This window comes from Brugia malayi, assembly GCF_000002995.4.
Source record: "Brugia malayi strain FR3 genome assembly, contig: Bm_v4_ChrX_scaffold_001, whole genome shotgun sequence".
Taxonomy (NCBI): domain Eukaryota; kingdom Metazoa; phylum Nematoda; class Chromadorea; order Rhabditida; family Onchocercidae; genus Brugia; species Brugia malayi.
The window spans coordinates 18,038,585-18,061,060 of record NW_025062479.1 but is presented as its reverse complement, the minus strand read 5'-3'; the positions used below and the strand labels follow the sequence as shown (position 1 = coordinate 18,061,060).

General features: G+C 31.4%; 2 protein-coding genes across 2 annotated transcripts; one reads left to right on the top strand and one right to left on the bottom strand.

Annotated features, from left to right (window-relative positions):
• Nucleotides 1–6,959: 6,959 nt before the first annotated feature.
• Nucleotides 6,960–13,183, bottom strand: Bma-gsnl-1 (Uncharacterized protein; the record flags this gene model as incomplete). The annotated part of the gene is made up of 15 exons (XM_001898040.2): nt 6,960–6,998; nt 7,158–7,277; nt 7,858–7,968; nt 8,424–8,606; nt 8,849–8,965; nt 9,137–9,215; nt 9,572–9,701; nt 10,349–10,415; nt 10,537–10,647; nt 10,902–11,013; nt 11,828–11,880; nt 12,098–12,160; nt 12,472–12,528; nt 12,709–12,783; nt 13,115–13,183. 15 exons carry the CDS (start codon nt 13,181–13,183, stop codon nt 6,960–6,962), a joined length of 1,386 nt encoding a protein of 461 aa, XP_001898075.2.
• A 4,975-nt stretch (nt 13,184–18,158) lies between these two features.
• Bm2753 (Uncharacterized protein) lies at nt 18,159–22,057 on the top strand (the record flags this gene model as incomplete). Its single annotated transcript, XM_043075267.1, has 10 exons — nt 18,159–18,320; nt 18,562–18,675; nt 19,068–19,203; nt 19,345–19,496; nt 19,788–19,861; nt 20,082–20,174; nt 20,616–20,714; nt 21,102–21,254; nt 21,499–21,576; nt 21,925–22,057. The coding sequence occupies 10 exons, from the start codon at nt 18,159–18,161 to the stop codon at nt 22,055–22,057; spliced, it is 1,194 nt and encodes a 397-aa protein (XP_042931201.1).
• Nucleotides 22,058–22,476: the final 419 nt, after the last annotated feature.

The window sequence follows — 22,476 nt, the reverse complement described above, 5'->3', positions numbered from 1 at the left end:
TTTGCATACCACGGAAATACAGAGAAAGCCTTCCCTTAAACCTTAGGTAGAATAAGAACACTGAATATTAGTCATTTTATCTATATCTTTCATATATGGTCACTAATGTCAGAACCACATGAATTCGTGATGTGATCGGTATCAAATCAAAGTCGGCATAATACATTTTATTAGTGGAGCAGGGAAAATTTTATCTTCATCATGTAAATTATAAAGACAAGCGAAAATAGGAAATCATAATCAGAACACATGAAGGAAAGAATTTAGCTTAAATAATTAAAAGGAAAAAGCTTAACACACAAACTTCTTGATTGCAAGGACTACAGTAGGCCCAAAGTATTAGTTCGTTGTAATTATTATTTACCAAAAAATTCGTTACATCAATTTTTTACTAATCAAATGGTCAAATATTTTAGCATAATATCAGAAAAGGAATAGCTATGGAATATCGAAGAATACCGAGGAAACAGCCTTAAGCTGTCAGAGAAAAATAACTTGAGTGGAAATTAGAGCAGGGCTCATCTGCATACAGTAAGTTGAAATATTTAGATAATCTTACAAAAAACTTCCTGACCCGTAAAGAGATGAAATAATCGAACACTTTTCGGTGAATTATTTCTACCTCAAGCACTGAAACTATGGGAACTTGATGAAGAAATTCTTTTCCAGTGGTTATTATGAAAAATGAAACCTAACAATTTATTCGATGAATTTGCTCTTCTCATGAGAAGTACATGAAGTTAATGTTCTTTATAATTTTGCAGCCATGTCTGTGTAATCATCGTGAACTAACATGGAGGGTAAAAAGCTGCAGGTGATCACTACTAAAGTCGTGACTAAAAGTAGGAAATTTGCAGTAACCGTAAAACGAACAGTAATGCATTCGATATGAATTTTTAGCAAGATCGATGATGCGAAAATTCCATCAGAATCAGGAAATTAGCTAATCTAATTCCCACAGATTTTAAATATTCACAACATGGTTGGGTGATGAAGTTTACTGACCAAACACTTCATGGACATTTATCCAATCAGCTACACATCAGTTTCATTGGGCAATCTGAAAGTAAACCTATATTTCAAAAAATTTGTTACTTCTGTCTATGACGTACATTCAAGATGTTGTCCCATATATTCATAATATCAAATATAGATACGTGTATTTATAATGTCAAAAATATAATTGAAACTTATCTTTCTCCCGAATTCCTTACATACACAATAAAGAAGTGATTCTGTAATATGGAGAAGTGAATCGTTTTTCCCATTGCAATTTACTTCTAAAGAAATTTCTTCCCTTTTCTTTAAAAAAAAAAGAAAAAAACATTAACGATGCAAAACTTTGTTAATAACTAAGTTAATATTAAACAATAAGATGGTACAATGAAAACAAAAGGAAGTTTTAACAACACAGAAGTAAATGAAGTCATAAAAAGAGTTATCTTTTTCGTTGTCACTTCATTGCACGACGAGTTTTGCATCATTTGAATTGAATGAAATAAAACAAGACAGAAGGAGCAGTTTATAATCGATGAACCGACCGACAACTATAGAATCATCTCTTTAAAAATATTAGTGATTGAAATAACATGATGAAAAAATGGCAATACAAATATGCAAAGCATATACAACGATAAATGAACAGATTATCTATATGAACAACAAATAAGTAAATCTAAGGAAATGATCAACAGTGTGATGTAATGGGTAAAATCACAAGTGTTTAGTTCTTCAACGAGAAAATGTTAACTTTATCAACTCTAGCAATACTCAGATTTCCTCTAAATTAATGTAAATGATTACTAAGATAGAAATATTTTGTCGGACTTTTTCAATTTTTAATAAAGAAGTGATTAAGCAATTTATCAATTGCATCTAAATGAGAGAAGATTCGAAAAATTTTTCAAGCAATTTCCAGAATATTCCATGTTCCACCAATTCTGCTATTATTTTGTTGTCCGGCTTTCGTTATGAAAACATCATTAATTTTAAAATTTATATGTTCTGCTGCCGAAGCTGTGATTAGTTGATTTTTTAATATCTATCTGTTTCTCAACCTAAACTTTATAGCTGTTTGATGCAACGATCAACAGCCCCTTGGATTGTAAATCATTTCTACGTTACTAAGATTCAAATATCATTTTGAAAGAATAATGGAAAAGTGAATAATTGACTAAGAAAATTATCTAAGAGAGTAGCAAGGATAGGATGGTATCACGAAAGCAAAAGAATAGATTTTCAACTTTTTATTTTAGTTTTTGCTATTTGGGATTAAAAATATGAACAAAATGTGCGAAACGAATACATATTCAGTTATAAATTGATACAAGAAAGCAATTAGGGTAATGATATTTTTGAAGGGATTAGTAATCCTCTTTGATAGCTACTCTTTTTCCATGAGTACTTTGTCCTTGCTGAACAATCGCTGTAATCAGCTTAACAAATTAGAAAACAAAACTCGGCAAAATTTAAATCACAACTATTTTATTTTTCAATAAAGTACTTCATTTTCACCTTTCGTCTCATTTATTTTCCAATTGTTTTCGAAATCCAGTTGATTATCCAAACGACAGAAACCATTATTTTCGATTTTCTGAAAATCCTCTTATAAGCATGTGCAATTTCACTAAGATAGTTTAAGTTAAGTAAGGAAGATGAAAAATTTAAGAAAAGCACTTTAAAATATTCGGATATTTCTTGATTCAAAATTGTATCTTCTTTTCTCATTTATATGAAAACTTATTTCTTCAGGAATTTCTATGGATTTAAAATACAGGTGAACAAAATTTCAAAACTTGACATGAAAAACCTATAAATACAATACACAGCAATCAGTCTTCAAAGATGTCAGTATTTTTAAAAGTCCCCAAAACTAAAAGTCTGTGACAATATCATTCGAAAAAACAATTATCATCTATGAAGTTGGCGCATAAAAGAATTAAGTAAGCATTCTTACCATGTCACACCGATTGTCGGAAAACCGAAAAAAAATATTTATTACACAGTAAGTGTTTAGAATAATACTAATGATTCATCACTACAAACCACTTCGTTATTCCTTTGTTATATCCCATTTTTTTTTTGAAACAATGAATCCTTTATCTAAACCTCAAATAGTAAATGTACATCTGTCTTCACTGTAAATGTTAATCTGCTAAGCCAACCCAGCCCACTTTCTACATCCTTAAAAGCCTTCTTTAATCTGATAACAACAACGAAACGATCGGTGCAGTCTTCTCTTCCTCCTACTCACTCAACAGTACCACTTACTCCTTTGCTGTTTCAATTACTCCACTATATATTTGTCGGTTGATCTCGCTTGCAGATAAGAAGCAAAAGCTTCAGTTCAAGTTCTATAAACTTAAACTAAGTCAAGTGAACTTAATTAACCTAATTCGTCTACTCGGACCAGAAAGTTACTTCAAATTCACGACACCGATATCCAATCAAGCTTTCAGGAATCATATTCCTCCCATTTAAATTTAACTATTATTATGCAATCATGATAATTACTGTAATACCGATTGCAACATATGCAAATATTCTTGCAACACAGAGCCACACTTATTAAATCCATTAGCCAGATAATATTTGTGCTTAATTTACTGAAGTAACCTTGTTGGTGCATTCTAAAATGGAATATTATCAGAGTAACGAGATCTGTCGGTACAATCTTAGTTTTCGACATATCACTTATAAAGAGTATCATGTTTGTTTATTATAAAATTATTGCCTTACAGAGGAGAAGTGTCTCGAAATCATTCTGTCTGTACAGCAAATCTGCATAATTCTGTCACATTAACGCACCTAGTGGGTTTGATTATTTGTTCGAGGAATCTTGCGATACTAGCTCTAGTCACTCATCCAACTTAATCTCAGGTTTTCCCGTCCGTTGCTTTGAAATCTAATAGTTGCTTAAATTCTATGACATCTTTTCCAAATTTAACTGAACTACCTCCATTCACTGAATTTGACAGCTTTTGCATTTTTTAATTCTTTCATTGGTGTTCGAACAACAAAACAAAGGAGCTGAATTCATTTTTTTCTTAATCATTTCGTGATTTTCAAATATTTTGTGCCTGACTTAGAATTACTTTCAATTCATCCTTGACCTGCAATCTGCAAATTGTTGATACTTGCAACAACTTCAACATATGATTCAAAGATCATGTATCTAGTTTCAGAGTAGTTCTCTCTACGATCATTTTTATCGGACCATAATAATGAATTATTCTTTTCTGTATCCACTCCGTGTGATTTCCAGCAAAACCACAACACTGCATCCTTCTTTGAATATCATCTACCGTATGCATAAACTTTTGCAGATCATCATCACCTTTCAATAACATTCTTTAACGTTGATGACACTTTGGAAGAATTTAAACCTATTGCTAATGTAATTGTAATAATCATTTAATATTTAAACCATTATCAACAATGTAACAATTATATAAGCCACCTCATCATTAGTACTTCTGTTCTGCGAAGTTCATTTAGTTAAAATAATAATTTGTGAATTTGTTATCGTTGTAATTTTTTGATTTTCTAACATATTTTTTAATTTGTATCCTTTACTCTTTTCGTCAATTTATTATTTATCAGCCAAGATTATCAAAAGAATAACAGAGCCATAAACTTTGAGAATAGCTATGTTATAAAGAGAAGCTGCATTTAACACCTCCGGTATGAGCATGTAAAAAGGTCGACACAGTTTTTCAGATGAATATAGGTCAATTATTGCGTAGGGCAATGATGGAAAAGATCAACGTAGAATGCATAATATGACATTGCTGAAAAGCTGGCAACAAAATTCGCGATATGATGAATTTTCGGCTTCCAATTAGAAAGACCTGTGGTTGAGTAGAACAGATGTTTTTGACTGGTGGGAAATGATAAATTAAATAATGTAATACAGATTGCTATCATTTTGAAGTGAATTGTTTGAATAGAACAACATAAAATCTTCAATCAAAAACAAAAATTTCGAACTTAATTTAGGGATTTAAAAACCGCATTGAAGTAATGTAAACTTCTGTTTGTTATATAATTCCTCACCGAGAAGTAAGTAAAATAGCAAATAAAGAAATGAGTAAGCGAAACCCAGAGCTATTGATATGCCATAGGAAGCATATTCCTTCTTAATAAAAGTTAAAAGTTGTATATAAGTTGTACTGAGATTAGAATTATTTCTATTTCACAAAATGCATATGTAAAAGAACCAAGACACTTTATCAACTGGTCGAGTAATAAATTATATTACAATAATTTGCGAATATTATCTTAAGTGTTTTCTAGTATTTACAATATTGTTTCATTATTCGTTTTTTAGAAAAGACAAAATTCAAGATGTGATTTCACTAGATCAATTCTTCAATAAATGATATTTTAATTATGTGAGTTATGTCTGCCGAAAACTTCAGCATCCATGAGATAATATTATGATAATATACTAAGCCCGAATTTCGTTCAAGCAAATCTTTCACATTTGCTTGAACGAAAATTGGGGTAAAATAGAAACATCTTGCTGATGAATCTTCCTCATTTCGACAAAACTTGAAAAGAATTTCATAATGTTCCTGTGAATGGTCACTTATTCCTGAAATTTGTTAGCCAATTTGCGAATCATTATGTTCTTAGAATTAAATGGATTCATTTTCCAACACATTGTTTAATTTGACAAAATGAGATGAACAAAAAAAATTGATCTGTCTAGCCTCAAGAATAAATTATATCGTTTAAGTTACCAGTTGTCTGAATGGTAAGGGTAGCAATAAGCAATGTTCAAAGATTTCAGAATCAATAACCTATTTGACATCTTGAAAACTTGAAGAATAATCTCAAAACTCTAAATCTTTATCCGTTAACTTATTAAAATGACACTTTTAATCTACCTTTTTATTCATTATATTATTCAATAACACTTAATTTGCGCGATATCAGATAACATTTGATAATCTTTATCGCTTTCTATGCAGTAGCTTAGTGATGATCCGATCTATTTACTCAACTCACTTTGATCAATGAATAGAAAAAAGACACTGAATTCTATACGATCTGGAATCATGGATTATTAGTACATGACCAAGTGTTCCTGCATCGTATAATGACTCATTTCAGAGTTCAAAGTAAGGGTGAGCTTTTGAAAGTGCTTTTATTTCTAAAATAAGTTATATTTAAAGGATATGTTGTGTGGTGCTTACTTGCTCTGGATGACACTTCATATTTGATGAAGGAATTTTCACTTTGTTCGAGACTAAAACTGAGATGTAATGTTTGCAATAGGAAATAAAGTAATGCAAAATGAAAAAGTTGGAGAAAATGTTGTGGAATTTTACTGCTGGTACTTGAAGAACTGATTACTAACAGATACAAAACCCATTTCCTTAGTTCTTATGAAAGAGACAATCACTTCAAAAAAGGAACTTTGTTCGCTAAAAGGTGAAAGAAGTTAAGTGGAAGCAACTTTTCAAATGTGAATACAGAGCTGAAATGAATTTAGATTTCGAAAACCGAATTGTAGTGACATGCACAAATTTTGAATATTTTCTAGTTGTAAATAAAAAGATTTGAAGTATGCAATACCTTACGACACTATAAGTAATAATCGTCGGTGGAGGGAAAAATGAATAAAACCCAGAGCAGAATCATAAATACCAAAAGAAAGTACCATTATTAATATCGAAAATCTCAATAACCACAAAAAAAGTCGAAAACCGAAATGTAATATTTAGATGTTGCATGTTTGCAACATTAACGATGTCAACGACAATCACTTAGCATACACGGTGCATTGAATTTCATTTTCAAAATTTATTTCTAATGACTATGAAAAATAATTTGACACCATCACTGATAAATGATGAAGTGAGACATCACAGAGGTTAAAAACTGCTATTGTAAATAAACGCTTTATATTCCAATGTTAGCTACCATTACGCGTTGAACAGTTGAGATTTCAGTTATAAACTCTCCTTGACGACTTCCACAGTTCGATCATCCTATGAAACACAATTATGGCTTCTGAATTTAAAGCACTTACAAAAGTTCTATTTTAAAAATAAACTACTTAATTTTTTTGGAAAAATAATGGAAATGGAATATCTGCAATAGCGAGATCATTTATTTAATTGCTGTTCAGAATTCATGGAATATCTTACTGCGATGCGATCGTTCCAGTTAATGAAGATTTCTTTGAATGCAGGTGTTTCCTTGCCCTGAAGCACCTTTACAATCTGAGCTCCGACCGGGCGTGGAAGTGTATCACCTTGCAGATATTTCTACAAAAGGATTTTACATGTTAGAAAAAATTAATTTTGGACTGCACGCATTTTTTTCTGTCTTATTAAATTCATGGAGGTGAAAGAGTGCAAAGACCTGATTGCAATAAGATCTGTTCCGTCTGATCCGTCTGAGCGATTTTTAACTACATTTCATAACTTTGGACTCATTTATAGGACTAAGAAAAGTTGGCCATCATTTAAATACTCGAATATGCTTGCTCAATGCTCGGCATAACAGATATGCATCACTTTATGATCAACCGCAGTTTTGAAAGTCATGGCTGATTATCAGACTGAGGACAAGAGAGATTACTACGATTAAGGATTCCAGCAATGGATAGGAGGACTGCTTTTAATAGAATCATCTATCTTTTCTCTTCTCCATCTACCCTAAATATAGTAGATGGAGAAGAGAAAAGCTAATAATGTCACTTCTGATTGTTGGGTTCAAGAATAATTTTGGAAGTGATATCTCTAAATCTGATTTGGAGATTTTTAGAAGAGACGTGTTTCGTGAATTAATCATTCTTAGCATCAATGTAAATTGTAAGAATGGCTTAAACAGTTGTGAGCAAACATTGGCAATGTTATCAGCAAGCTTCTTTTCTTGCTCATTAGCGCCAGCTCCAATCCATACGTAAATGACTTTCATAGTATCCAAAATCATCACATCATCACCATCCAAATCCTAAAAAAGCATTTTAATTTCATTTTTTTCCTAAGTTAAAGACTGCGGTTTTAGCTACGAAATATACATTACGATAAATTGATACTTTCGAAAATCTTTCAATGTAAGGTATCAACTTTCATGCGCTTTGAAAAACTTAACTAAATAAGCACGATACAAAGATAATAAAAGAGAAAAAAATTGATGGTGATCTCTGTTACTATATTTTTAAAGCACTTATTTTTAAAAAAGAATTGAATTTAAAAGAAGGGTTGACTTTTGATTTTAACTTTGAAAAATATTTTCTGAAAACTAATGACCAGTCTTTCTTTACTTTCCAAAGCCCATTGCAAAAACACTTTCCTGGATTGCATTAATTCACTATTTCTCAAAACTAATGCCTTCCTCTAATTTATTTTCCAAATATTTTATGAAATCTCTGTCTCATACTAATTGTATCGTCCTACTCGATTTACTTTTTGTGTGTAGTTGCAAATTTCTTCAATAGTTAGTCTGCCATTCTGATCACTGCACTGATATAACTTAGGAATAAATAGCGGTGTTTTCTTGGGACTTTCCCAGGAACTGGCCCATTGAGTAAATGCAACCGGCTCTGCACCTTCCAAAACTCGTACCACTTGCGTATTTTTTGATTTTCCCTGGAAAATGTATGCGTTACAACTGGGAATATCCTGATATGGACTCAGTAAGCTTTAAAAATCACCGAATAGCAATAATCAAAAACTACAAACGATTTCCAAAATCAACTTTAAGCAACAGATGAGATCGCTTTTGTAAAGTTATTTAGTATTTCTCATAAGTACGTGATATGCTTCCATATTACTTTTTTAAAAAGTAACTTTTGATTTTATTTAGTGTGCGGTTAATTTGCAGATCGAACCTGCAGTTCGATGTATTTGATGGCATATGCCATAGCCTTTTTTCGTTCATTTGGCGAGCACTTTTTCCCAATCCAAACGTATATCCCACCGTTGTAGGTATCCAATATGAAAGCGTCCTAAAAGTTTGAAGAACTGATTAGTAGCCAACTTAGGAAAAATCAGCTTTTCGAGACTTAGATGGGGAAGGATTTGGCCACGTTGTCGTTTCAAATAAACTAATGAACTTATTGCGTAACTTAAGATAGCTGCAAGTTGATTAGAAAAAAGGACTGATAAGACTGATAAACCTTTGACTCGAGTTGACTGTACTGAAAATTTCCCTTCGAAACCATCTTCACGCTCATTTTACCCATTTCGTCCGATACTCTGCAATGTCTTTTCACTACGAGCACCAAATTTGGTTACTTTGCCTGGTTTCAAATTTTGTCAATTTGGTTAAGTTGAAAAAATATCTGTATGATATAGATACTTTGTTCAGTCGTATATGATACCTCTTCCGTGACAACCTGAATGTGGTTTTTTTAATGCTACAAAACGTCACAAATTCAATTTTGTTCATCAAATTCTTTATAAATTCGACTTTTTTTCCTTTTGAAATTTATTTATGGAATACGATTCCATAACCTCAAATGAAGAAGTTTCGAGCCCACCCTAATTAATTACAACCAGTTGTTTACATGATCCTGAATAATCAAGCCAAAAATATCAGCTGTATGAAAAACCTCCAAAGGGTTAATTGATTATTAGTTGTCTGCCAGTAATTTTCGTCTTCTCCACCTGCCTCTGTTGGTTTAACTTTTTCTTTACCACCCAAAATCCTCCAAAATTCATCGTTCGTATTCCAATCAGAATCTAAAAAACCACGTTTTATTTATAAAATTATCTGACAAGAAAGTTAACTGTCTTAGAAGTTAGATTTATTGCAAGATTTATTAAAATAAATGTCATTTTAGATTTTATCTGATCAAATATTGTTTGACGAAATTTTGACAAAACAATTTAATGAAATGGTTTTATTTTTATCAGAGTAATGAATATGCCTGCTTGTCTTAATGCATAAATTCCAAGATTTGTACTAAATTTGAAGCATTTTTTTGATGGAATTCAATTATAAGGAATATGTTTGTTTCTTCTGTTATCTTTTTTCTTATTTTTGTCAAGTTTTCGCTTGATATAACTAATCATTTATCGATTTATTGTAAGTAACTAAAAAATTGAGAACAACAAAACTCACTTTAAATGTCATATAGTAGCAAAATTATAATCCTCATAATAGCAAAATATTTGAGGTGATCTTATAATGATTTCAGAATACTACAGTTAATCGTATTAGAGCTTTATATTATAATACTTCTTAACATTGGCCGTTTCCATTTGAGACTGTTAATTGATAATTGTCATGAAATCCCAAATCCTTACTCAGGTGAATCATGTTACTTTTCTGTAAAATTTGCTCATATCAAATTATTGGGCTGTGGTCGTACAGCATGCATCCTTACCAAGAACTATTATTTCTGGTTTTCCGATTCGCTCGCGATCTCGAATACTCCTTGCTTGATCCATCCCCTAAAATTTATTAAAATTCATCCTGGAAATAACAGATGTTGAAAATTTTGCAGGCCTTTTCCTACAAATAAATTTAATTCTCGGTTAGAAATCATGATATTTTTTCCTTTAGAAATTTTACCTTTATTTTTTCAAGCCTTCCGCTTGCAGGTGGCATCCAAACATATATTTTCAGACCGCAATCCAATATGAAAACATCTCCAAGATTCAGCGATTCTCCTTTGCATTCCACCTCAATTTTTTAATGATTAATGATAAGGAAATGATAAAAAAGCCAAATTAAACAAATGGCTAAATAAGGAATAGAAAAAAATAGGCAAATATAACAATGACATCATTAACAATTTTTGCCAATTTTTTTTTTTTGTAAACTGTTAAGCAAATGTTTTTTAACAAAAGCTTAAGGCAAATGAGTGTGAGCTATTGTTAAGTGAAATATAATGGTAATTATGAAGATTATGAGTTTTAAACACGACTATAATTCACCTCTTTGCATCGTACATTCCTCTTTCCTTTGCATTGGAACAGTTTTGGTCTCCAATTTTCATATTTGTCTGTGACATGTGTGAAGCCGGATGCTACTCCTCCTTTCAGATACCTGTAAAATTTTTAAGCTTCTTATGCAAACAATTTAAAAGTATCGAATAGCGCTTACAACACAATTTTGGCATAGTAATTTATAAACATTAAGGGAGTTGGATATGTCTGTTTTAAATCTGTTTTGGGTCTGTTTTAAGCAGCATCTCAAATGAAATGATCAATTTAATAAACAAGTGCAAGTTAACTGTTTAGTTTTTTCAACTTCATTAAATCTTCAAAAAAATCGATTTCTATCTTTTTAATTAGAAAAATAGACTTTGAATCATTTGAAATATATAGGAAACATTTCGTGACTTAAAAAATAATTATTAACTAATTCAAAATAATTAAGTGGATACTTTTTCTGTTCATAAGTCATGCATTTTTTTTGCATCATATATATTAGGATGTTGATATAAGTTTTACTTAAATAGATACATAAATTTATCTACTCATTTGGACATTAATGTCGATTTTCTAAAAATTCAACTAACTTCATTTTTGTACTAATCTTGCTCACAAAATTCGTTGTTAGCTAGAAGTAGTATAGGCATTTCAGAAAAACCGAAATTCACGTAAAATCCAAGTATAAACAAGACGTATTCGCATATTTTACTACTTTAACAGTACAGCGTTTTTTTAAAAAAAAGATCAACACGAAAGGTATTTTGTACGATATTTAAGCGATCACTTCTTGAGTAATTGGTTTAAATAAATTTTGGCGAACAATATCTCTTGTATACAGATGTTATTTAGTTTACTAATAACTGATAGCGACTAAAATGAGACATACAGAAAAGTAGGAAACCATTTGGGAAGAACCATATACCTACCGTATGCCATCCTTGAAGTAAGATAAGAACAGCGATGACTCATGTCCTTGAACCTGAAGTTGTATTAAAATGGAATTACTTTTTATAACACCGAATATTTCTGCCATTAGGAAAAGCAGAAAAATAATTGTTCTAGCTAGTCACAATTAATTAAATTTTTACTGTATGGTACATGAGCCGACTACATGAATGTTCTGAAGTTTGTTAAGTCATAGGTTGAAAAAAAGAAGTTTCAAATCGTAAGTAATGACATATCTCGCGATATTGAACAGGTAATCCATTAAGTGCATCATCAATTTCTACGGTTATAATTGCTGCTGCTCCTTGTTCATCCTGAAGGAATGAAGTTTTTTCTTGTTTAAACGAGCATAGTATATTTTCATTTGGATCGTGTTCGCTAGTTAAATGATAAAAAGTGTAATATTCCATTTTCTTCAAATATATTGGAATAAATTGTTCATATTTAAGAGTTCCGATGCTACCAAATTATTCGCTCCACTGGGAATCTTCGTAATGTGGTATAAGAAGAGGCTATAGTTTTCTAATCAGAAGAGAACAAGTAATGTTTATAAGACAGAAAAATGCGTGGGTGTTTACTAAGTGACATGCTTTATCACTAATCAATTAAGAAAAGAAAATTAAACCTGAGTTGTTTCATTTCCCAGCCAAAAATGAACATTCCATTCGCCTGGATTTTTTGTCTGAAACTCGAGCTTTCATTTACAAGTTCACTGATAAGTCATATCTGTTATTTTTTTAGCACAAGTAATTAATGTCCCATATCATTCTTTAGTAACAGGCAAATTGAGATTATTTATCTGGTAATACTTTATTTTTTCATATTTTTCATTAAAAAAAATATAACAATTAAAAATGATTACGTAGAGAAGGACATATGAATCACCAACGTAGAAACTCCCGAACTGATCGCTTGACAACTTCTCCAGAGCGAAATTCTGGAAAAATTAGACTTCTTATCTGGATGCTTTCAATACAGAGATTTTAAAAATCAAATTAAACTGTCTTCTTAGAGAGCTTTAAGCTCGATTTCTACTCTTGTATAACAGATAAGCCTATTATCTAACAGTATATTATCTAACAGATTTTGTTCTTTTTGCTCATCTTGAAAAATAAAGACGGAATTTTTTTTAAAAACAGGTGAAAATTAAAATATGTAAAAAATATTTAATTTTTTCCAGATAAGGAGGCAAACATTCATGGTTCACAATTGTAAGAAGCACCAATGACAACAAAAGAATTTAAGAAGAATAGCAATAAAAATAAAACCTTAATTCGCCAAATTTCCAACCCACGTTGCTTTCCAACATCCTTTAATTGCGTACCAGAGGTTGCCATGGTGTGAAAAATTGATCGCTACCATACAAAATTAAAAATGATTTGTATATCTTTCATATTCAGGCTAACCAATCTCTAATACGTATTTCAAAAATTTCCCACTCAATTTAGTCAAATACTTGATGTAGAACATTTGTTCATGACAACTGTTTCCTTGTGTATTTCTTCGTACATCGACCATTATCTTTTATCAGTGTAATGAATATTATCATACGATTCTTCAATGAACTTACTAAACAACTCATTTTCATATCATGCATTCTCAACACTATAGAACAACTTGATCTATAAAGAAAAAGTCATTTTTATGAGCAAAATACTTTAACCTTTTTCATTTCAATAGGTAATTCGAGCTCATTAAATAGATTTGAGATCGTTAAGATAATAAATATTAAAATTGTAAAATAATGTTAGGGATAGCAGTGGACAAAAATGTTAAGTAAAAAATTACAAACCTAATCACTTTGTGACACTTTCTCAAAAGTGCATTTTATGAACTGTGCTTCACAAACATTTGCAAATCTTTAATTGAAAAAGAATCAAGATGATTCATTGAACGATATTAGCAAACATCCTTTGAAAGGAATAACCAAAATTATGCACAGAAAAGAGAAAGGAATGCAAACAAACTTCAGTCTAAAACTATAAGCAATATCACTCTAACATTCAATATGTAAAAGTAATAAATCATTCAGTGAACAACAACGCTCCCAATAAAATGAACGAAATATTGCAAACTTATTTCGCATTAACTATTTCGCACTCTTAACGCAGTCGATGCTTATAGACAAAAGTATTTTTATCAAAAGTTAAGAAAATATCAGAAATATTTTGTAAATAATGTGAATTGGTTTATTAGAGATTGCACAGGGTAACAAAGGCAACTAGCGCAACCAAAAATTTATTATACATTTTGTAAATAAGTTATTAGTTATACCTTCAAACTTCACTCGTTTCATATATTTTCTGCGGAAGTTCTGTACATTTCATGATTGCAATAAATTTTAAAGTCGATATGAAATTCAGTTCAGGTGTATAGTTATTTCTGTCACATGGTATATCACATCATTTACAATAAATAATGATGACATAGAACGCATTTGCTTTAAAAATATCAGGCTAGACTGTTCTAAAGAAATTGTTTTGCTGAACAAAATTCATTATTATCCAACATATTCTTTGAATTATTCTTGTTTATACTTCTTTATATGTAAGAGCTTAATGCAATAACAATTTAATGGATTAAGAATACTAGAAATAACATGAGAATCATGGTGACAGGCTGAAAATTTAAGGAAAAAATTAAGGTGATAATATGGGTTAGAATGAAGTAGATTAAAATTATTAATTTTTCAGTTTGCATCAGTCAGTTTTTTACAAAACTTCTTGATAGTTCAATCACTGAGCTTAGTGTTCAGCAAAAATTAATATAATAAGCAAGAGATTAGTAAGCGAAATGTTCTAAATCTCGAAAATATAGAGCAGTATTGATGTTGCCAAAAATTAAGAAGAAAGAACGTCCCCATAATATTCATTAATATTGAAAAGTGACCAAGTCATGAGCAGGTCACCACATTATGAACATACACCACATTCCTTCCCTTCTTCTAGCAAAACATTCATCAAATTTTTGCTTTTTTTTGCATTTATTCTGCTCATTTTTAAATACTTATATGCTTGTTGATAGAATTAAATGAGATATCATCAAACAAAACTGTCTGATTAGTTTCTTCCAAACTTTCTCGTCCTTTGCTCTTATTGGATATCCATAACCTTTTTTATATTTGTGTCTTAGCAAATGTGTCAAGTGACTTTGCTCTCTGACGAAGACCATATCGCACTGTAAAACATTCTTCAAGCTCATATTTCTTTTTACTGATAACTAATCCTTGATAACTATCAATGGTAAGTCAGCCAGTCATCATAAGCTATGAATCATTCAAATGATGCGGACAATTTCAATGCTTCGTTCAATACAAGGAAGCATCACACAGTAAACATCTAATCCTTCACTTTCTCATAGAAAACAATTCTTGGTGATAAATAGATAAAAGTCTATTGTCATAAAGTTTGTCACCAAAATTAACAATCTTTTTTTCACGTCACTAATAACATCAGTTTGAATAATTTCTAATATTGAAGGTGATTTCAGCTTATCAACAGAAAATGTGTTGGAGTGAATTTGAATCAACAAATTTGAAACAGACGTGAACGACGCTTATATTGCTGTTCAATTCACTACTAATTTACATTCACACTCTCTGTTTGGTGATCTAAGTTCATCTATTTATCAACAAAGAATAAGTTATGCTTATTAATTAGTCTTTGAAAAGAAAAATGACATGTTTCAGCAAGAAAACTGCTTTTCAAAATGAGGAATTGCAGAAAGAAATTTCTCTCTTACCGACTACTCCAAGTTTTTCATAAAATTTATCTCCTACTCTCTTTCAGCTTCTTCCTTTCTGCCGATTTCTCTTTTCCCCCAGTCAAGTTTAAGGTGCTATGTATTGATAAAAAGAATTGTTTCTCACAAAGATTAGAACGATCTGCTACCGCTCACTATTAGTCCTATCATTTTACGAACGCTATTTGCACTAACAGAAAAATTTCTCCGCAAATGTTCGGGAATAAACTTGCATATCAGTGCAGCCATTGCTGATATGATGGCCAACTGTGTCAGCTATGAAATGAATCGCTGTAAGAAGTCAGAACTTTCTCTCTTCTTCAGACATAACCAGCTTGTAACATGTAATGATGCAACAAAACACCAACAATTCAATGTTATTAAACTGAAAAAAAAAAAAAAAAAAAACTATGAAACTATGCTGTTGAACACTGAAATTGCATATCAAATTCGAGTAGCGTTCCTTCATTCTCTAGCAACAGAAATATACAATTCCAAAAATATCTCCAGAGCAGCTTCATTTTCTTCAACAGAAATGATGTCTATCAAATATGCTTCATCAAAATTACATGAAGAATCGAAATTTCATTCAAATTTAACAAGCTGATAGAAATGTCTTTTTACAAGGAAATCATTTCGAATATTTCCACACGAGATGGCAACATAGATGAAATTTGAGAAAAATATTCCTGATAGAAAGAGAAAGATAAGTGAAGATAACTAAAGCATTTGTATCTCAAGTTAAGAAGGTATTGCGTGACTGATCAAAACAAATGTGAACCCAGTGATGTTCAGTGAGCGACTGGGTGAAATCCGTTAAGTAGTAATAATAAGATCGTGTGTGATAATCAAATTAGCTAATCTTAATTTTAAAATGAAGCGGGATATCTTTAACATTATATGGTTAACAGCCACAGCCTTCTCTGATTCACATTTGTCAATTTGAAGAAATTGGCAAATTAGGAATGAGGAAAAAAAACGAGTCACTAATGACTCACATAATCATGAATATATCTCTTCATATCAATTATATGGCAAATAATAGATATTAATAATTTGAAAATTTTATTTAATTATATCTTTTGAAGCTTTCCTTTCCATCCTGGTATTTCTCAGATAGCCTTTGCACTCCGGTTCTTGTGTATTAAGGAATAAAGATACGTTGAAATATGAGCTGACATTTTAGTACCAACATCTCAACATTTGGATTTTAGCACAACAGAAATAAAAAGCATTTACGCCCCTCTGATGTTAAATAAGTTCGTCAAGATTTTGGTGAGTTTATCCTCGTACTAATAATTAATTGAAGATATACTGGATCTGCACTTGTACAGAAATGATGATATGCTTGCTTAAAGCTGCTGAATTCATAAAGAAAATTTGAATACTTTTTGTGGAGACGTACTAAATAACCGGCTAACATTTATTGATAAGGATGATTAAAAAATGTATGGAATCTAACGAAATCCATTATAATGTTTCATCAACAACAATCTTTAATACTGGAAGAAATTTCTCGCAGTCTTCCTGAGATATGCCCGAGATTCGGGAAAATGGTGGAAAAATGTCGAAACTGGATTAGATGGGTGGCAAAATGAGAATCAAACCCACAGCCAATTGTCCATTCACCAAATTGAAGAATCAAAAGAAATATTAGCTGGAAAGCCTTGTCAATTCGAACTACCCACATCCTTTCTGCCTCTCACTCTTGATCACTGAATTTGCTTCACTCTCTCTTGCTATCAAAAAATCGGTTCTTCTCAGAATTTCTAAATGCCTGCAGCAATATTGCATCACAATCTCCTCAGTCCCTCCCGTTCCTTCACTTCTCTCACTACCTCCCCTTTCTGCATGTTGTTTTTATGAGTAGCGGTATGTTCGATTGTCCTGGTCTGTTATTAATCGGTATTCACCCAAGTCCATTTATTCCACTTCTCCAGCAGTCTTACATTGCATTCTTCTGTAGGGATTTCTTTTCATTAGTATGTCAACCTTCCACTCATAGCAATACTACTATGAGCTAAATTGATAAAAGATAGGAACATGATAAAAGAACACGACAGCATGTGATACACATCTATAAAATCCTATCCAATTGAAAACAATCACATGTAGATATTTTGATATTCGTCTGTTGAATCACCATTTGTATTAATGTTTTCCCGCAAATATCCAGGAAGTGCGCACGATAGAACTCCGAATAAAGAAAAATTAATATTCTAAGCAAAACTTAGAAGAAAATCGATTTCCCATTTTCTTTATTCGTTTACAATTCACAGACGTTACTTTGAAATATGATATTAGATTAAAAATTGGTTCCTTTCCATTCTACAAACGAATAATTGGGATTCGCAGCTGATAACTTGAGTACTTGGTATTTGCTGCAGCTTTGATTAGCCATTCATCATTTCACGACAGGTTATTGTAGAAGGAAGCAATGATTGACTTTTATGCTGATTTACCTGAAAGATTGTTCTTCAAAAATATTTCTCATATTTTTTACACTATGATGGTTTTTAGCTTTTAGGTTATTTAAGAAGGTTTGTAGTTGTTCGATTATAGCATTTGTGGATGAATCGACGTTTTCCTGAATGTACAATCTTCCTGGTTCTTCTTTTCTTTTCGATAGTCTATGGTACCCTTTCTAAATCAGATCGGAAAGAAAAGTGGAAAAACTTTCAAGGAACCGAAGAAAAACGAAAGGGGGGAAATAACAGTCTGAGGCAATCAAAAGTAACCTTTCTTGCCTAAATTTTCATTACCCTTCAGGAGAAGCACAATATTAACATTTTCTCCCTCTTTTATATGCATTGTATATTTTCAAATTTTCAAAAATTTTCTGAAAAAGATTTGTGAAAATTTTTGAAAGTTTCAGTTTACCATGAAGTGCTAAGCTTTTATAATGCACAAAAATGTTGCTAGACAAAAGTATTCCCCTGTACTAAATTATGATGATGCCTGCTTTTTATTTTAGCATTTCGAGGATAATGCTGGAAGAGTGACTGTTGCAGGTATACTTAATGACCATAATAATTTGTGCGTGGAGAAAAGAAAGTTTAACCACCCTATATTGGCTTATATTACACCGGTGAGTTTTGTTTCAACTGTTTCGGCTGATAGAAGTATACTTACGAGGTTGAGTACTAAGTTCCCGGGGATTTGAATATGAATTTAATACACACTTTTAATAGTGCTTGATAAAGTTCTTATCTCCAACATCAAATAATCTTGTTAACAGTAATTCTATTTAGCTATAATTGAAACATTTGAGTTGTATATGTTTTAATTGCTTCTGAATTGTTATATATGCTTGTCATATATTATCTCTTTCTCGAAGTTTTTAAATTCCATCGTATTTCCGAGAAAAGGTGAACGAAGAAAAGTGGAGATGTTGAGTTCAGTCGTAGTATGCGAAACATTAAAAGGATAATAGGAGGTGGTGTGTGTTTGTAATATGAACAAACTTCCAAGAATTTGTAGTGGAATAATGGTGGGTATAACATTGCGAAATGGGCGGCTCAAAAATTCACTCATATATCTCCAGTTTGGTTTCAATTTAAGCCAGAAGTGAAACAGAAAACATGTATTATACTTGGAATTCATGATATGGATATACGTAAGCTGAATATTATTTTGTGTTTTTTATTTAAACAAACATATTTTTAAGCCATTAATAATGTGCCATATACTGAACTTTTCGATCAGTTTCTTTCAGGAGTTATTAAATTTATGTGGTGTTAAGTGACATTTATTTTAGAGTGGTTGGCTGATGTTCATGCAAATAATTCAAAAATCAAGTTTGTGCCACGTTTTATCATTGGGGAATCAGCACGCGAAAGTATTGAACGTTTTTTATATGATGAAAGATGGCAAACAAATTGTGCTCAATTAGTTGTCAATTTCATAAAGGTTTCAGTTTCGATTAGTTAAGTTGGATATCACATCCTGTGCAGTGCTTTATGAATCTTTTGTAACTTGACAGAAAAAACCAATTCACAGGTAGTAGCGCTTATCTGTTATACAAGAAAACCTTTGCATTTTTGAAATAGTATGGAAGTGAAGGACAAAGAGAAATAATTTATTTCTTTTATATGTGCACTTACTTGATGTTGTATGATGTAAGTATGCTGTCCTTCAATGAAGGCATAAACGTTTAAATTACCAGTATTTTCAAAATGGGGTTAATTAAAAAAGTTCCAGAAAAACAAGATGCATGGAGCGGTCATAGAAGTTTGGCTTCAAGTTTTGTCGTTGGTTCAAAAAGAAGTGAAAGAGTGAGTAGGTTTTTCTTTTATCAGTAATGTTTTTTTTTTTTCAATGAATTATGATAGGCTGCTCATTACCGATACTTTGTTATGCAAATAATCATTTGGCTCGACATTCCAGGGAAAGAAATTCCAGTAGTATTTCTTGAAGCCTACTTACATTCTTTTTGCTATTTTTTATCTGTTATATATTATAAAACTTCGAAATAAATCGCATAAATTATTACAGAGAACTGATTGAATTGGTTTCACACTGGGCAGAACTTTTTCATCAGGCTGAACTTGAAATTATTGTGCCTCTTCCTGTACCTCTCAGTGACAAGTAGCTTTATATCGTTTCTCAAGTCGTTCAGTTGGACGTATTTCTTTCTGTTATTATCTTCAAAACTTTTGCTGAAAGCATTCATGGATTACCGTTTAGATCTAATCAAAAAAGAGTAGGAGCTGTGCTTTTTAGAAAATTATACTTTCTAGTAAGATATCTAATTTTATATGCTAAATTTACTGAAAACGGATTAATGAAATTATTGTACTGAAAGAGTTATCAAACCTTTTATATAACGACGAAATACGTACATAGTGTAAATGCAAATATATACATAATGTAAACGCAGAAATAAGAAAGTGTAAATGCTTTCTTTATTCAAATACCGAGTGTCAGTTTTTCTGGTTTCGATCTCTTATCAGGAAATCGTTAGTCCTTTTGAATTCTTACTGATCATTACCAATCATTCTAGAAGTGAAAGCAAAATGGTATTTTCAGGAATAAACCATCCGGAGTTGTAATGAAGGCAGAATTGGCCAGAATAATAAGTAGTGTCGACTTTGTCAATGTGATGACATATGACTACAATTCTGATCAGTAAGTAAAAAGTCCTTAGTCAGGTAGTTTAATTGAAAAATGGAACCTATTTTTTGAAGGAATATCTAGAACGAAGTACCTTCAATTTTGTGTGAAACATGTCTTCTCAAGTTCAGATTGCAGCCTTGTCTAGAATTTTTTGCATTTATTCACTTAATTGCCACTATACGGATTCTGGAAAGGCTAATGAACTTCTGATATTTCTATATTTACTATTGTTTTCTGGTGGTTTTAGCTCGTGTCAGCCAAATCAAATTAGCAGCATGAAAATATGATGGAAGTATGATATGACAAAAACTGTGTCGAAAAAAATGTAAAATTGTTGGAGTTTAGAAAAGGATGTATAAGATGCGCTTCAAATTTTAGGTGTTAGACAGAATGTTTCAGTTTTGTTGGAGTATCACCATTTGAATGGATTCGACGCAATTTGGAATATATTTTGTCAGATTCATCGATTAATTCGTCCAAACTTCTTATGGGGCTCAATTTTTATGGTTATGCTTCTCAACAGACTACAATCAAAGCTGTTATCGGTAAAGAGTGAGTTTCGTACCTTTTTGATTCGGTTTAAACTATGATTTCAAATTTCGTCTTAAAATTTCACATTTCTCCATTTTGTCTTACACAAATGAATGAATAGCCTTTTTGCAACCGAATTGAATTTCACTACCTCTAACTGTAATGTAATAATTTGATTTCTACCCGGCGAAATGGTTATTCTGAAATTCTTTTTGAAGATTGCTAATTAATGCAAATAATGCTGTCATGTTCAGTTATATTTCAGCTTTATCGAATATGTAACATCACAATCAGGAACGTTGTTTTGGAATTCTATAACGAAAGAACATTTCCTCAAAACAAAGTGCTGATTGTTTGTTCTTTAATATTTCTTTAATAATGGTCATAAAACTTTTCACTGTGATTATCCAAATTTTTTTAAATTTTCTGACCACAACATCGGGAATGTTACATGGTGCCATAGGAACTTTAGAATGCATTCAGTTTAAAGTTTTTTGTAGAAATTTGGCTACTGTTCAGCGTGGATATATTTGCATAAAAACTTCTTTTAGTTGAAGAGTGAGTTCAGTCTGCACAGTGGAAATAATGACAAAAATAAAAATTGATGCACTTTCCATGCTTATTTTCTTAAAATAATTTAAACTGGACAGTTCGAATAGAAAAATCTGTTGACGGGTTACTTTGCTTTCAGGGGCGAAGATTTTTGCATTTATCCGACACTGGCATCTTTGCAAATCAGACGAGACCTTGCCAATCATTTTAACGTTGGCCTGGGTATTTGGGAACTCGGACAAGGCCTTAATTATTTTACATGCTTATTTTAATCCTTTTTTAGACATTTAGTATTTATTGTATTTCATCTTTAGAGACTATTTGTCTCTAAATTGTGTAGCAGCATATTTTGGGATGCTGTTGTAAACCGGGGAATATATGATCAAGATTTTTCCTTCCGTTATATCACAAAGGAAGTATTCCATTTCATCATCTATGACGTGTAAAGTGTCTGGTCGATTGAACTTGAAAGACAACAAAATATGTTACTGTTTAAATACGGAAAAAGAAAAAGGATAAAAACGAGAATTTCATAAATCAGGGAAATGTGCCTGGTTTGTGGAATTTTGGATTTGGAGTCCAAGTTCCCATTCACAACTATCTTTATCTTAATTAATAGTAACAATATCGCAGTCGTTTATTGTCCAAATGTGATTATTATTGCTCTAACTGTCTGCAGTATTGCTGTTGT